Source organism: Esox lucius, chromosome 18, assembly GCF_011004845.1.
Source record: "Esox lucius isolate fEsoLuc1 chromosome 18, fEsoLuc1.pri, whole genome shotgun sequence".
NCBI classification, from domain to species: Eukaryota; Metazoa; Chordata; class Actinopteri; order Esociformes; family Esocidae; genus Esox; species Esox lucius.
Genome location: NC_047586.1, coordinates 27,034,304 through 27,050,518, shown reverse-complemented (window position 1 = coordinate 27,050,518; position 16,215 = coordinate 27,034,304). Strand labels below are relative to the sequence as shown.

General features: G+C 40.4%; 1 protein-coding gene across 8 annotated transcripts in view; it reads right to left on the bottom strand.

The window, feature by feature from the left end:
• Positions 1–16,215, bottom strand: part of nhsl1b (NHS-like 1b) — a 179,966-nt gene that overhangs the window by 20,602 nt on the left and 143,149 nt on the right. For 6 of the 8 annotated variants that reach the window (XM_034287727.1, XM_034287729.1, XM_034287730.1 and 3 more), the window contains exon 2: positions 4,101–4,253. In XM_034287727.1, coding sequence (XP_034143618.1) covers positions 4,101–4,253 — 153 coding nt within the window. Of the gene's footprint in view, positions 1–4,100; positions 4,254–9,393; positions 9,603–16,215 lie in introns of those variants that run through there. The other 2 variants (XM_034287731.1, XM_010865462.4) reach the window with 1 other exon arrangement.

Sequence of the window (16,215 nt, the reverse complement as noted above, 5' to 3'; positions counted from 1 at the left end):
TGAACATATTCGATCTAATTAATCGTAATCTTTCGTGAAGCTATCAACCGTAAAGCTATTACGCAACACGCCTGTATTTCCCTGCCAAACTTGTCAGCCCGCTCACACGAACACAACCTGATAGCAGAATGTCACTGCGCATTATGGATACTGACCCCACCAAAACTGCCCAGAGACATACATAGACTCGGCCATTGTACCGCTGACACCAGCAGCTGATTACATATTGATTGGTTGGAGGCCTGAGCTGTGTCTGATATTGAACATCCCCTTGCTCTGTCCATCTTAGTGCTAGCCAAAGTTGGTGACACGGTTTAATGAGAGGCTGCTTTCATACAGTGGAGAGAACAAGTACTTGATACACTGCCGATTTTGCAGGTTTTCCCACTTACAAAGCATGTAGAAGTCACATTTTTATCATAGGTACTCTTCAACTGTGAGTGACGGAATCTAAAACAAATATCCAGAAAATCATTGTATGATTTCTAAGTAATTAATTTGCATTTAATTGCATGACATAAGTATTTGATACATCAGAAAAGCAGAACTTAATATTTGGTACAGAAACCCTTGTTTGCAATTACAGAGATCATAAGCTTCCTGTTGTTCTTGACCAGGTTTGCACACACTGCAGCAGAGATTTTAGCCCACTCCTCCATACAGACCTTCTCCAGATCCTTCAGGTTTCGGGGCTGTCGCTGGGCAATACGGACTTTCAGCTCCCTCCAAAGATTTTCTATTGGGTTCAGGTCTGGAGACTGGCTAGGCCACTTGAGATGCTTCTTACGGAGCCACTCCTTAGTTGCCCTGGCTTTGTGTTTCAGGTCGTTGTCATGCTCGAAGACCCAGCCACGACCCATCTTCAATGCTCTTACTGAGGGAAGGAGGTTGTTAGCCAAGATCTAGCCATACATGGCCCCATCCATCCTCCCCTCAATACGGTGCAGTCATCCTGTCCCCTTTGCAGAAAAGCATGCTTCACAGTTGGGATGGTGTTCTTGGGGTTGTACTCATCCTTCTTCTTCCTCCAAACACGGCGAGTGGAGTTTAGACCTATTTTTGTCTCATCAGACCACATGACCTTCTCCCATTCCTCCTCTGGATCATCCAGATGGTCACTGGCAAACTTCAGACGGGCCAGGAGATGCGCTGGCTTGAGCAGGGGGACCTTGCGTGCGCTGCAGGATAATCCATGACGGCATAGTGTGTTACTAATGGTTTTCTTGGAGGCTGTGGTCTCAGCTCTCTTCAGGTCATTGACCAGGTCCTGCCGTGTAGTTCTGGGCTGATCCCTCACCTTCCTCATGATCACTGATGCCCCACGAGGTGAGATCTTGCATGGAGCCCTAAACCGAGAGAGACTGACCGTCATCTTGAACTTTCGCCAATAGTTGTTGCCTTCTCATCAAGCTGCTTGCCTATTGTCCTGTACCCCACCCCAGCTTTGTGCAGGTCTACAATTTTATCCCTGCTGTCTTTACACAGCTCTCTGGTCTTGGCCATTGTGGAGAGGTTGGAGTCTGTTTGAATGTGTGGACAGGTGTCTTTTATACAGGTAACGAGTTCAAACAGGTGCAGTTAATACAGGTAATGAGTGGAGAACAGGAGGGCTTTCCTAAAGAAAAACTAACAGGTCTGTGAGAGCCGGAATTCTTACTGGTTGCTAGGTGATCAAATACCTATGTCATGCAATAAAATGCTAATTAATTATTTAAAAATCATAATGTGATTTTCTGGATTTTTGTTTGACCTCTACATGCTTTCTAAGTAGGAAAACCTGCAAAATCGGCAGTCTATCAAATACTTGTTCTCCCCACTGTAAGTCTGGATGTTGAATGGATTTTTTTTATGGCTAATTCCCAAATGAAACCATTCCCCTTGGCCCTCGGCTCTGCTATTTGCAAAAATGTCCTGAAGCCAATCCTCCAGTGGCCCCCAGTGTGGCATGATGCTGCCACCATGAGTAAAGTAGGTTCTGTGTTACATTTTGAGCTAGCACATTTCAAAACCATTTGACTGATTTCTAGATACCCCCAATTGTCCCAAAGAAATGTTGATGTTTTAGTTTTTTGAGTGAACATCATTTGAGGGAGTATGAGTGCAAACAGGTTTGTTTCCACACGTTCTAAACACATTTACCAACCTTTATTGCTCTGTGGAGTGAATCTGACACCCCTGCTTGAGAGAGTCACAGTCCAGTTTTAAGGTATCCTTCGTGTACCAACTAAACACAAGCTGTGATGTAAAAGACCCATAAAAGACAGCTGTGGAGAATGGTCATTCAGCCCAAAGGGATATTGGGTACTGGCAGGTGATCAAAGGATACCCTTACCCAGGTGGTGTGGGTATCTGTGGGCTGGGTTCCTGCTCCCTTGGGTTTAGTGCTCAGTAACTGTTATAACATAAAACCAAGACAACGGGACAGCTGGACAAAGAATGTATGTTTCATTAGCGTAGGTGGCGCAATGACACAATGGTCATTAGATTACACTCATACTATTTTCATTGCTCCCTTTCCCTCTCTCTTCAATGTTATATATTTTCTTGAGATATAACGTTCTCTCTTTTGCTACTTTATCACTCTCTCTACATCTCCCTCTCTTATGTACTTCCCCTCTCTCTGCTTCTTTATCTCCTCTCTACACTCCTTTATTTCTCTCTTTTGCCACGTTATCTGTCTCCCCACCTCCCTCTCTCCCGTATCCCTGTATCTCTGTAAGCTCGGTACACAAGGTTGCTTAGAATGTTAAAGCCAGTTCCCCGGCTGACCAACATTTTTATTTTACAAACGTTGACGTAACGTTGATAAGATCCGTGTGAGTGCGCACATAACATTGGTCACATGTAACGAATTACAAAAAAAACTGTGACTCTAATCTGTTATGTTACCAACTAAAATATTGTCATGGAATTACAAAAACTTTGGGATTACTTCAATTAAAAAAGAATAGTTGCGCGAAATAATTATGACACGTTGCATGTTTGATTTTTTTATATAATGTTTTAAAAACATAGTTATTTGAACCAAAATAAAAATCGCATGCCTTAGTAGTTGGGTGTGATCATCATAGGCGCAAAGGTGGCACGAATAACCAGATTAGTGACCGACGAAGCGCTAGTTTTACTGGTAAAAACAGAGTGTATCTATGATAATATAAGCCTACCCATATAAAATGTGATTTAGTTATCTACTCGAAGCGATAGGCCTACCTGGTGTTTATATATTTTTAAAGTATCAAGGTCTATTTGTCAAACGCACCAAACAACACAGTCAGGAAGATTTTCGAAGATTAGGCAACTATTTGTTTGATAGTTGTAACATGGCGATACCTTCAAGATAAAACGTCATAAGGAATTTATCACAACATTTGAGGAGAGAATGTGTTGGGAAACACTTTGCCAAAGGATGATGATTTGCATTTGATGCAGCCACATCAACTCTATCCATACAGGTAGGCCATGTGATCCTGCTTTTGCTTTGCATCTCATAAAATTGTGGTTATTGGCTGCTGACCGCATTGAATTTAAGCTTTGAGTGCAGGTGTATAATCACAGTTTGTTTCTTCTATTTGCATTTTGAAAATCCATCGCTGGTGGCCCTAATCATCACAGGTTACGTTCACACGGGTAAAATGTATTTGTGTGCGGGTCTTCATGATAGCAAACGTGCATTCGCGTGCCTGAGGCTTTTGCAATGTTTGGTGAACGTTTGTGGTTGAGGAGTAAAACATCAGACTACTGCAGATTTAGTGTATGCAAGTGTATGCAAATTCTGTTTTTGTAAACTATAACATTGATTGATCCTGGAAAATGTGTTCAATTGGTAATAGGCTATTCCTATTTGTTTTCTAATGACTCTTAATATTAAAGTAATCTAAAAGTAATTCAAAGTAATCGGATTACGTTACTGAGTTTGAGTAATCAAAAAGTTACGTTATTGATTACAAATGTGTACAGGTAACTTGTAACTGTAACAGATTACATTTAAAGTAAGTAAGTAACCTACCCAACCCTGGTAACATCAAATAATTTAGAAATGTTTTGGGGATAATGACACAGTGACAGTCATGCATGGTCTAGCAGTAAGTCATGGTTCTTACCTCTCAGTGCAGTCTTGAGGTTTACCTTGGCCTGGCGGTGCAGGTCCTCTACACAGGGGGGTCTGCTGCCGGGCAGGAAGACGTTCTCCTGCTGGTGCCACGGGGCGGTGTAGTGTACAGTCCACTTACTCTCCTCATCCAGGTTAGAAACCGCTATGGAGGGAAGAGAGAGGGAGTAAAGTTAATATTAGTGTTTCTTCCATTGGATTACATTCATTAACAGTCCAAGAAGCTAGGTGTGGGCAACATTAAAAAGCTAGGCAGGTGGTCAGCCATCTGCTGTGGTATGGCTAGTAGTCCACAAATAAAATAACACCTTCCAAAAGTAACTATACTGACCAAAAGTATTTCATCAGAGAAAATTATCGCAGTAATATTAGATACGCAGCAAAAAACTAATTGCCAGGCCGTGTAAGCGGTTACAGACAGCAAACATTAGAGTATATTTGGACAACTTTGTCATGCAGTGACTTAGAGTTAAAGAAAATGAAGCAGGAGACACTTGTACGAATGTGTGATTCACAACAACAAGTTTTTAACACTCCACCATGATGGGTGGCAACATTTCAGGGAGGTCAAGAGGAAGTGGAGGTAGGGCTTAAGGGTCATGAGATTCAAATAAACAACAATGTTCCCCAATGACAAACCAGACAAACAAAAGATCCCACGAAGAGCCTTGTTTACAACACTGCCTAATGCCCACAGGCAAATTAAGAAAAATCCCAAAATATGGCCACTAAAATGTATAAAGAAAATATATAAACAGGATATATTGGTCAACCAAAGCAGTCCTAATTACACATCCTCAGTTTCTATGCAAAAGCAACTGCATCAAAGCTTACATTACATTTAAGTAATTCAGCAAATGCTTTTATCCAGACTGTGTTACATATACAGCTCCAGAAAAAATAAGAGACCACAGCACCTTTTTCTTTCCTTCCCAAAAAAGTTGAAAAGAAAGGTTTTGAATCAGGAACAGAAGTGTTAAATTTGCTGTGGTCTCCTAATTTCTACCCTTGTGTTCCTCACTCATAACTTTCCTTTTCAACTTTTTTGGAAAGGAAAGAAAAAGGTCCAGTAGTCTCTTAATTTTTTCCGGAGCTATATCTATATATATATATATATATATATATATATATATATATCTATATATATATATATATATATATATATATATATATATATATATATATATATATATATATATATATATATATATATATATATATATATATATATATATATATATATATATATATATATATATATATATATATATATATATATATATATATATATATATATATATATATATCTCTCTCTCTCTCTCTCTATATCTCTATATCTCTATATACACACACATGCACATTATATACACTTACACATTATATACACATACACACACACACACACACACACACACAAATATACATACATACATATACACAAACAATACATATACACATACAATACATGAATCTTGTTAATATTGTATTGTCCCGGGCAATTAACAAATGTCCCATCTATAACAACATGTAATGCCACCATCTGCTGTTTATTTAGTCCATTTGAAGATAAACTACCACACTTTTTGCAGTCTCTATTTCTCTCTCACACAGACACACAGACACACACACACACACACACACACGCTGAACTCACCAAGTGATTGTAACCAAACCAAAGTGCTAGCTGGGATTTGGAACCCATGAATCTCCATTGCCTAGACAAGCCCCAATCGTTGTGAAATCAAACCACTCAACCATCTGAGAAAAAGAAACCCAAAAACAGCAATAGGAGGAAGTATGGAGGATCCTGGGAAAGGTCGGGCAAAGAAAGGAGGTGTGTGTGGTGGATGAAGTGGGGTGTTTGTAAGGGAATTCCCACAGGTACAAATGGGCAATCTGTGGGGTGTTGTTATTTGGAGTTTGGGAGATAGGGCTTGTTTGGTGTTTGGGAGAGGGCTTTTACTTGACCCTTATTCCTTCCAACAGGTGCTAATGGCCCATCAGAGGAAGTGTTTGTCCTGTGACTAAATATGCCTGACACACAGTCAGCCCAAAATATAGATCAGCAAGTCTAGGAAACTTTTCAACCAAACATTTGAAATCCTCTGGGGTGGTTTGTGTTAGCATGTTAAAACAGGTTGAATCCACAGGGCCTGTCCACATTTTAACAGTTAAACTGCCACTCAAATGGCTTGAACACGCCTGAGAGAAAGTCATTTGTATGGGAGTGAGCCTGAGAGTGAGCATTTGTATGGGGAAGGGGTCTATTCCCACTTTCCACAGGTCTGCCACTTAGAGTGCAAGATGTAATAACCTGTTTACCGTCTTTCTCTTCAGCAGTTAAAAGTTGACACCTCTTGGATGGCTGGTTGACTGTCTCTTTGCTAGGGAGAGGGGAAACCTCAGTATCTATACTTCATCTGTCTTTCTCTTTCAAACAACTACATTACCACGCTTACATTTTACTAGGCGCCCTTTTTCCAAGCAACTTAATTAGTGTGCATTCAATTTAAGATAGCTAAGTGGTACAACCAAACCACTTAGTAATGGAAGAATGGGGAGAGGAAGGGTGTGGGGTTAGGCAGTATCTCTCTAGTGCATGTCCCTCTGTTCTTCCCAAAACAGACAGCTAAACCTTTTCACCTAGTAAGAAAGAAAAGCACAATATCCCTAACCTTGAAAATACCAAAAACACTTCATGACATATAGCTCAGTTGGTAAGCATAGTGCTTCCAAAATCAGGGTTGTGGATTCAATTCCCACAAGGGGCCAGCATGAAAATGTATGTGCTTAAATATACATTATGTGGAGGAGCTGTTGGAGGGTGAATGACGCCTGTTGCTACCACATCTCAGCTTGACCGTGTGTTATAGACCAATAATGTGACCATATTAGAATAATCAATATGACTGGACGGCACATCAAAAGGCTCAACACACCACCAATGGAATGTATCGGACATGCAAATTACTCACACTAACGCAGTCACACTGATACATGCACACTTGTATCCACTAGTTCCAAACTCTCAAACTTTATATTTATGAGTCCCAATGAGGCTCCAGCCCATCCTACTCATTTACATTTTAGAACATACTCGTATCCAGTCACTAAGATTTCATTTCTTCAGATATAGAACCCAGGCTATAATAATTGATGGGATTGAATATGGATTCCATGTAGTTCACAAAGGAGTCCCACACAGTTCCATTTTGAGTCCTATATTGTTCACTCTGTATATTTACATAATATTTATGCAGATGACAGAACTGTTCGCTGTGGCCACAGCTCACAGTCCCCAAATATTTTGGATGATTCTGAAATGATTACCCAACATGGTATCTGCCTACAAATACCTCGGGATTAGATGAAAATGTATTTTAAAACAAACATTTTCTGTACACTGTATTTCTGATAAATTTCATGTTATTTTAATGGACAAAAAAATCTACTCTTCTTTCAATAAGAACATTTCCTTTTTTCCCGTCAAATTCTCTGTACAGATAAAGGTAGGCTGAAAAATACAATGAAAGTCCTATAGGCAGGTATCTGGCTCTACCCCGGCTCTGCAGTTGGGGTTCAGAATTTGACTGACTGATGTTGAATGGGGGCAGTCAAAGTTGCAGAGCCAGACCAAGGCCACTGAAACTGTGAAAACAAAGGCCGTATTGTCCCCCTAGCATCAGTCCTCTACATCAGGCCTTTCACCAGTACAATAACCTCAGCCGGAGGCAACCCCCCTGCATGGTCACATTCACACATGCACAGGAACACGCACACTACCCCGACGTACACGTCACGCTCTGGTGTGGAAACCTTAGGTGCTCTGCTTACCCCCCTTTCAAAACACACACTCTTCACCCACAGCTACTGATTTACATTTTCTGGTAATTTCGATTTAGCTTCAGCAACGTGCAGTATTGAGCACACATTTTATTTTTTCGTACTGGATCCTGTGGGAATCGAACCCACAGTTCTTCCGAACCGCATGTGACTCACAATTAAGGTTAGGGACAAACATATTCAAAGATGCACCAAAATCGGTGCTCTTATAAAAACTTTTTTTTTTTTTACAAATCCATAATTATCAATTGCTATCACACTTTTCACCTATCAATACATACTGATTAACCACTCCTTTTCACATTTGATGAACTAGACCAATGGAAAGGAGAGCAGTAGATGCTGGATAGCAGAACCAGGAGCGGACATCTGCATAATAAATCTACAAATGACTGCACTTCAGTAATACATTGATGGGATGGGGTGACTGCTAAAATGTGCTTCCAACCATCCAAGTGCTCACCCCTGAAAATGACTCAGTGTAGCCTAGGTAGTGTTTGAAACATCTTTCATCAGGTTTTTGTAATACGTAGTGTTTGGAAGGTGTAGGGTTGTCTCAAACTGCTGAGGTAATCATTAACAAAGCTTAACAGAGAGTTATTATCGTACTGAAATATAGGACACATCTGAGATTAGGATAAGCACAAACAGCTTGAACTAAGAACCTGTCACCTCTCAGACATGCTCTCACTCTCACGTGCACTGTGGCTAATCCTCTAACAGTCACACCGACTGACCAAATGTACACATGCACAGTATTATGGATAAAGGTTTATTTCCTGTTTAAGGTTGTATTCAGGATAAACTGTTCACATGCACTTTAGCAATATCTTGCTTATGAGTATTCCTTAATAAAATGTACTTGATAGCCATGACACTGAGCAAGCAGACTGAAAATAAACCTTCCACGGTAAACTGGAGAGGATGCCACAATATCCAGAGTATCCTGAATCATCCAGAAAAATAGCAACATTTTGCTGAACATGTAAATGTGTTTACTGACACACTAGATTTAGAAAAACACAAGTGTCATAGGTAATCTTATAGCTTCATATCTTTGACTCTACCCATTTGGCACAGCAGTTCTTTGTCGAGTTTTCAATTCCGTTAATAAAAATCCAAACGACAGCATGAAATGATGTATGACAAAATGTGTACTCATTCTGAAAGGTGGATATACATTTATAAAAAAAAGACAGGATTTTACTCCAGTTGATACACTAACCCCTTAAACCCCATATCCCACTGGTTACTAGGTAACAGAGAACAACAGTGAGTCAGGACACCATCATGACAATTAACTGTGGGAAATCAACTATGACAAAAAATACTTCAAATAAAGGTCCTCACAGATAACATGTCAATTGATTGGTCACAACTGGAAAATTTAAAGAATGGGGGAAAAGTCAAAGAGAGAGAAACCAATACTTTTAAGCACTTACCCTTTCTCTTGAAGTACTTTATGACAGATTTTAACGAGGTCCCGATAAACACCATTATTCTGGTTTCTTTTTTTTCCTGAATAGAAAATCCTTGTCAGGCACTCAGTGATTGAGGGGACGGGACAAACTGGTGATCCTGCAGTCCCTCTCACTGTACGGTAGCTCAGCTTTCTGTGTGCATGTGTCTGCTGGGTTCACGATGTGCATGTGTCTGCTGGGTTCACAATGAGCCTCTCCCCTTCACACCCCACCCCCAGCCCCCCTTAAGCGCTGCCTAGCCCTTTGAGACACATATGCACATAGTGGAAGTGGTTTAGGAACTACCCCTCAGTTTCCCTATGCTTTGGTTAACAACGGGTTCTCACACCCTTTCACACCTTTTATCTCTTTCTAAATTATATTCTATTTCAATTTAAAGGGGCTTCATTGGAATGAAAAAAACTGCCAAAGCAGTGGAAAAATAACTAGAATTTCAAATGTTGGTTTAACAGCAGTGTACAGTGTCCAAAGTGCACAGTCAACATATAAATGGTAAGGGAAATTAAACAGTCGAGAATATTCTCTCTTTCTTCCCATTATTATCTTCCCCCATTCCACCACTCCCACTTTGAATCCTTTTGAAGTTCTCCCCTTCACCAGTGATGTCTGAATGACATTATTACATTATTTCATAATTTCAGTTTTTATGTATGCTTCACGTCCAGAGGGCAGAAGGGCAGATTGTTCCTATCAATCTGCCCCTTAGGTTTAGATAGGGACAACATACAAAGAAAAATGCAGTTCATTTTGCTTAGAGATCAGGATCTGTGTTTTACTGAATGTCAGTGTGTTTGGCCCGTTTAATCGTTCCTGGACCCAGAAAATCTTCTCTCAACCCGTCTACCTTCCTCCCACTATAACAATCCCCCCGTCCCTCCTCCCTCCCTCCAGCCAGCCAGCTGTGTTAGCATACAGCCAGTAAATCTGTGCCATATGAATATATCAAATACAATCTGCATATTGTCCAGTTTACTCAGCATCTACTGCACATGCTTGCATGCAGTCACAGACAAAGCGTGCACGCATTCACTCACACAAAACACACACACAGAGTGATTGAGACTATCCTCCTCCAACCCTCCTGGTTTTGCCTATTTATTTTTTTCCCCATCACAAATGGGTGGGGGGATGGAGATGGGAGGGAGGATGGGCTGAAACAGGAGCTTGAATGGGATTGCAAATGATCCTACAATATGTGGGTAAAAGGTCTCTGGTGCACTAACAGGCCCTCATCATCTGTTGTCTTTGTAGGGTGTACCCACAATTCTGTGTGTGTGTGTGTGTGTTCATACAGGTTCAGTGACATGCTCCGACTTTGTCCCAGATTCCCACAGAGAAGCATTCTGCTAACCTCTCCTTCTTTGTCTCTGCTTCATTAAAGATTAAATCACCTAGTCGTCAAATTTCACTTCTGCTCTTAAACCAACCTCAAAATTAGATAGGTGCTTGGAGTTGAGACATTGTGCACCTGGGGAGCAATTAAGGTTAACCATCTTGATCAGGGAGATTTCTTTACTTTTCCTGGCTTGGGATTCAATCTAACAACCTTTTGGTTACTGGTCAGTTGCTTTAACCACTTGGCAAGCAGGTTCCCCATTGGGAAACCAGTGATGTGCCAGCCAGTGAAAACGGGAGCTATTGTTCCGGCTGACAAGCGAACAACATCCCTATCTCTCTTCCATAAAAAAACACATGGACATATCCGGGATTAGGTATATCCAGCAAGCCCTCGTGTCATTGCAGGAAAAGGAGACGACCCAAAGCTCATCGCTTAAGGAAAAGGGGACGACCCAAAGCTCTTAAACACTAATACTAAAAAAAAAATTATGTTTTGGGACAAGGTTGGGGATACATTTATTTCTCTTTGAGGTGATGCTCTGATCTGGAAATATATAAAAGGTACAACATACAGTATATTAACTATTGATATAATGTGGCAAATGCGACTTGACGCAGATGATGCTGTCAAACATTCAATTTCTTTCGCTTGTCATTTGAGTTTTCATTTGCAGTTCTACATTAGGAAAGTCAATTGAAAATGAAATTTCTGAAGAGCCATTGATTAATCTAATTAATTAATTTAGGACAAACCCCTAAATATAACACATGCCTACAACTCAAGATGTTCAACAATGATGCCAAAGGGAAAACAGAAACTTGAAAATGATGAGGTTCTTTCATCAACAAAGAAATTGTGCAAGTAGGTGAACATTAGTAAACTACAAGAAAACAACGGATGGGTGTAATGTGAGTGATAAACAATTCTTGTTGAATTAAACACGGTTATTAAAAGTCTGAGGTAGAGCTGATCGAGGGGTAATGAGCGAAAGTGAATGATGACTAACTTCTGCTGTCCTGCATTCTTTTGCTTTCCCCTCTCTTTTGTGCCATCCCATTTTTAAACCTAATTTGGATCTCCTTCACAACCCGACATACGCAGCATCCAAACTACGCTAACACACACAGCAAGTCTTCAGATATGACATCAACTAACCTACCCCTTCACTTGGAGTAGGGCAATGTATAGGATATACTAACCGCTCATATGCAATCATCCTGTATTGTCTTCTATGGTCACTTATTGCATATGTCTACATTGTACGGATTTTGTGTATTCTCCCCACCTGTCAGACCTAATTTTCGTAATTGGACTAAAAGAATAGAGGGTCCATTGAGCCCCTTAAATCACAAGGCTGCCTGGCTACCCCAACCCAAACACCTAATTTCAGAACTCAATTTATACTACCACCTCTGACCCCTCACCTACCTTCTGTTTTTCTAGCTTATATCTTACACTTTCCAATGCCATTTTTAACTCTTGCTTCTTCTCTCCTCTTTCACGCCTCTCTCCTTCCATCTTGCTCTCTCTCCCTCCTCATCTTGCTCAAACGCTTTGATGCCTATTAAAGTAATCTAAGGCGATTTTATCCTCCAATCTTTTTACCCACTCTCCTTTGTTCTCCCGCTCTACCCTTGACCCAGCATCCTCTCTTCAGCAAAACGGAGAGGGTGAGACAGATAAACCAGAAAACAGGGAGTATCCGCTTAAGCAGTATTAGCGATACTGCCTTTAGGAATGACCAGTGTAAGGTATCTATGGAAGCGCCTATTTCTATTGGGTAGGCAGACATTTACGAGCGAGCTGAGGTAAAGCAGGGATTTGCATAGAAGGGCCATGTACAGCGGTGGAAAAAATTAAGAGACCACTGCACCTTTTTATTTCAGGTTTTTGAAAGGTTTTGAGTGAGGAACAGAAGGGTTAAAATTCAGAGACCACTGCAAATTGAAAGCTTCTGTTCCTGACTCAAAACTTTCACTTTCACCTTTTTTAGAAAAGGAAGAAAAAGGTGCAGTGGTCTCAATTTTTTTCAGAGCTGTATTTAAGTTGTTACCAGTGATTCTGGTGACATGTCTGCAAGGATCAGGTTACCATCTAGGTAGGTCATTGTTACAACAGTATGTTTTGCAAAATGTGTGAAAAGGGTTTGTGAAACAGGAAACCAATTCTAGATTTTAGACAGGAGGTGGTTAATGTGGGTTTGGAAAAATAATCAGTGGTCTGGCCAAATACCTGTAGAGATACTAGTATTAGGGGGAAAATATTGACATTCCCTCAGATCTAACAAGATCATTTTCGATTAATGAGTATGCAATATGTTTTATTAGAATTAAGAAGCAGTTGGATATCAAGGAAAGTGTGTTTTTGCAGCAAGCAAGGTAGCAAGCAAGGCAAATTCAGAAGCCAACAACCAAGGCTTCTGAATTTGTTGATTAGGTTAAGGTGATTACCAGAATCAAATGCTTTGGCCAGGTCGATAGAAACAGCTGCACAGTACTGCTTGCGGTCTATGGCAGTTATGATGTCATTTAAGACCTTCTGTGTTGTTCTGTCTTGTTCTGAAGCCTAATGTACTGCAGAGAGAGAGCGATGGAATTCAAAATGGTGGGTTATTTGTTTACCAGAAATGCAACAACTTTCGATAAGCGGGGCATGAGCCTGCAACAGTTTGGGTCTAGTTTATTGCCAAAACAGATGACAACAACTGCTTTCCTATCTAGGGGATTTTATAATTTAGTACTGAAAGGTTGAACAGGCAGGCTGCAATACTAGCTGAGAAAAGCTCCAGGAAAAAGATTAGTCCACATTATTAAGCCAAGCTGAACGTACAGGTCCACATTTTGGAGCTCTGTCTGAACCTACCTCAACTGAACTGGATGTTCTAAAGGGGAAATCTCTACATGGACAAGCAGTGACGGCATTCTACAGAACTTATCACTATTCACTGAAACTACATGACCTTGATGAAATATTGAAATTAGACCAATCCTAGTATATTTATGGCGTAAATGACACAAACTTTACAACATATGCTGCAATGTTTAGCTCTGGGATTGGCACACCTGTATTCAACGTCATACCCAACTTGAAATCTCTGAAGAGTAACGAAAACCCAATAACAGGCCCCTTCCTTTTGTTTTATGCATTTATTATTTATAGAATAATGCCTATGAATTCCTGGAGGAGGTACTGTAGTAAAACAGGAACACGATCTTGCTGCAGAGCCTATCAACCCCCAGAGGGAAGAATGGACAATTAATAATCTATCAGCAGGAGATAGAGGGGAAAGGTGCAGGGATGTACTATAATAAAGGTGTCATAACATTTTGATATATTTCTACATTTCCCATATAGCGGTTATTTAACAGACGTAAATTATTTTACATAAATTTTAGGTGAAGTTTGTCAATTAATTTGATGAAGGAGAGGAGAGACATTTGGAAATCTAGAGGTGAGAATTACTTTTAAACCCATGCTGCATTTAAATACAGGTGCTCCCAAGACATGGGCCTTGACCACCACGGTAGAAAGCAAATGCTAATTCCAGAGATCCTGATTTTGTGCATTCATGTTGATAATTCTGTTTTACCGGTCCACTGTAAGGATTAAACAAACAAACCCTGACGAACTGTAACAAATGACAAGCCATGTTACTCATCCAGGTTCATTTTCTCGCAATTACACGTCGTTTTGGTGGAGGGGGGCAGAGGCCAGGTTAAGTTAACATCCAGTTGCTCTCTGATGAGTCTTGTTCGACTGTTAATGACTTTAACATGGGGCACATTTCCCATGCATCCTCTGCACCCCAGAAAACACACGCACTCACTCCGGTACAAACAATAAAACACGGATTGACGGTATCCAATACCTGTGCAATTTTTTTTTTATTTCCAGCACCCTTTATACCATGCTCATTGCACTACTGTCTCAACAGTCTTACTATGTTATTGTTTTGGTTTATTTTGTGTATTTATGTGTACTGTATATTGCAGTCGATAACTCTGGTTGAGTGTCCTTAAATTTTTTTATGAGTAAGCACATCATGAGCCTGTATAATCCAGAGTCAAATTCCTCGTATGTGTACACATACCATGCGAATGAAGCTGATTCTTATTCTGAATACAACCATTTTATGTAAGTTGCTCTAATATTTTTTTCACAATATTGTATCGATATTCTGATACCTAGAATCGATTTTATTTATTATGCTGTCGACAGCCATCTTTTAAATTACTGCAGCGGTCACTAAACGGGCATGTTTGTTTAACAATAATAGTTGTGTATATATCACAAAATCTACCTGATAAAAGCCTGTTTCTGTATTCCCATGGATGTCATCATTAATAAGAAACCAGAAAGTGGTATGCTGTCATTTGACCTTTTTTATTTATTTTTATTAATAGCCTTAATGAAAATGCTAGCGCCAAAACGGCCACAAATTTTACGTTAAAGAGATTGTTTCTTTGTTGTTTGGTGATAGGAGGTTAGAAACGTCCTTGATCTTTGAAAGCGATAATGATGTTGAGGTGAGTAAGAAATAAACTGTGCAATAAGTTGTGTCCATGTTTTATGCTATTAAATGTTGGTAATATCTTTTAGATGACAACAGCAACCCTGTCGTGATAACTTGATAAACAATCACATCAGCTGTGTAGCTCGAATGTTTGCTTGCTCAGCCTAGTAATGGAAAGCATTGCAGCAGCGGTGTAGCCGGCTGACTAATTGGTTGTTTTCTTGCGTTTCTTCTTATTTCATTCAAATATGGAAAATGCCATTGTTAACTAGAAAACTAATTGTTTGGTTTGTTTCGTCTGTCAGACTAGAATAAAGTTGTCTGCCCGCAAATGTTTTTTTCAGTTGTGATATTGTGACGAATTGTGATGTTTTGAAAGTGTATCGTGATATATCATATCGCAAGGTACTTGCCAACACCCACCCCTAATTCACACGTACACAAACATGTTCAAAAGCAATGGACGTGCTCTATCGCTTGCACACACACCGCTCTCTGACACATGTCAACATGGATGAAGAAAAACTTCAAAGGCTGTGTGTTGCACAGAGAGGGGAACCCCAGCCGGGACACAGGAGCCAGTCAGGAGGACACAGGAGCCAGTCAGGAGGACACAGGAGCCAGTCAGGAGGACACAGCTAGCGTGCTTGGATATCCTATCCCATCCTTCACCTCCCCTCCACCCCCAATGCCTCAACTCAAAACACTCAAAACATGTTTTCTAATCCCAGTCGAGCCATTCGAGTCTTGGTGATGGTGTAGTTTTATGGCACGGATCTAACCTCTTCAGCATTTACTGTAGTTAAGAGCAGGGCATTCCACTCCGGCCCAGAGCGCACAACAAAAGCCGGGTTAGGACTGCTCTGAGGTCTTTGAACACAACTAAACACCTATTAGATGCTGGCAATGGCAGTAATTTCAAGCGGCGGGA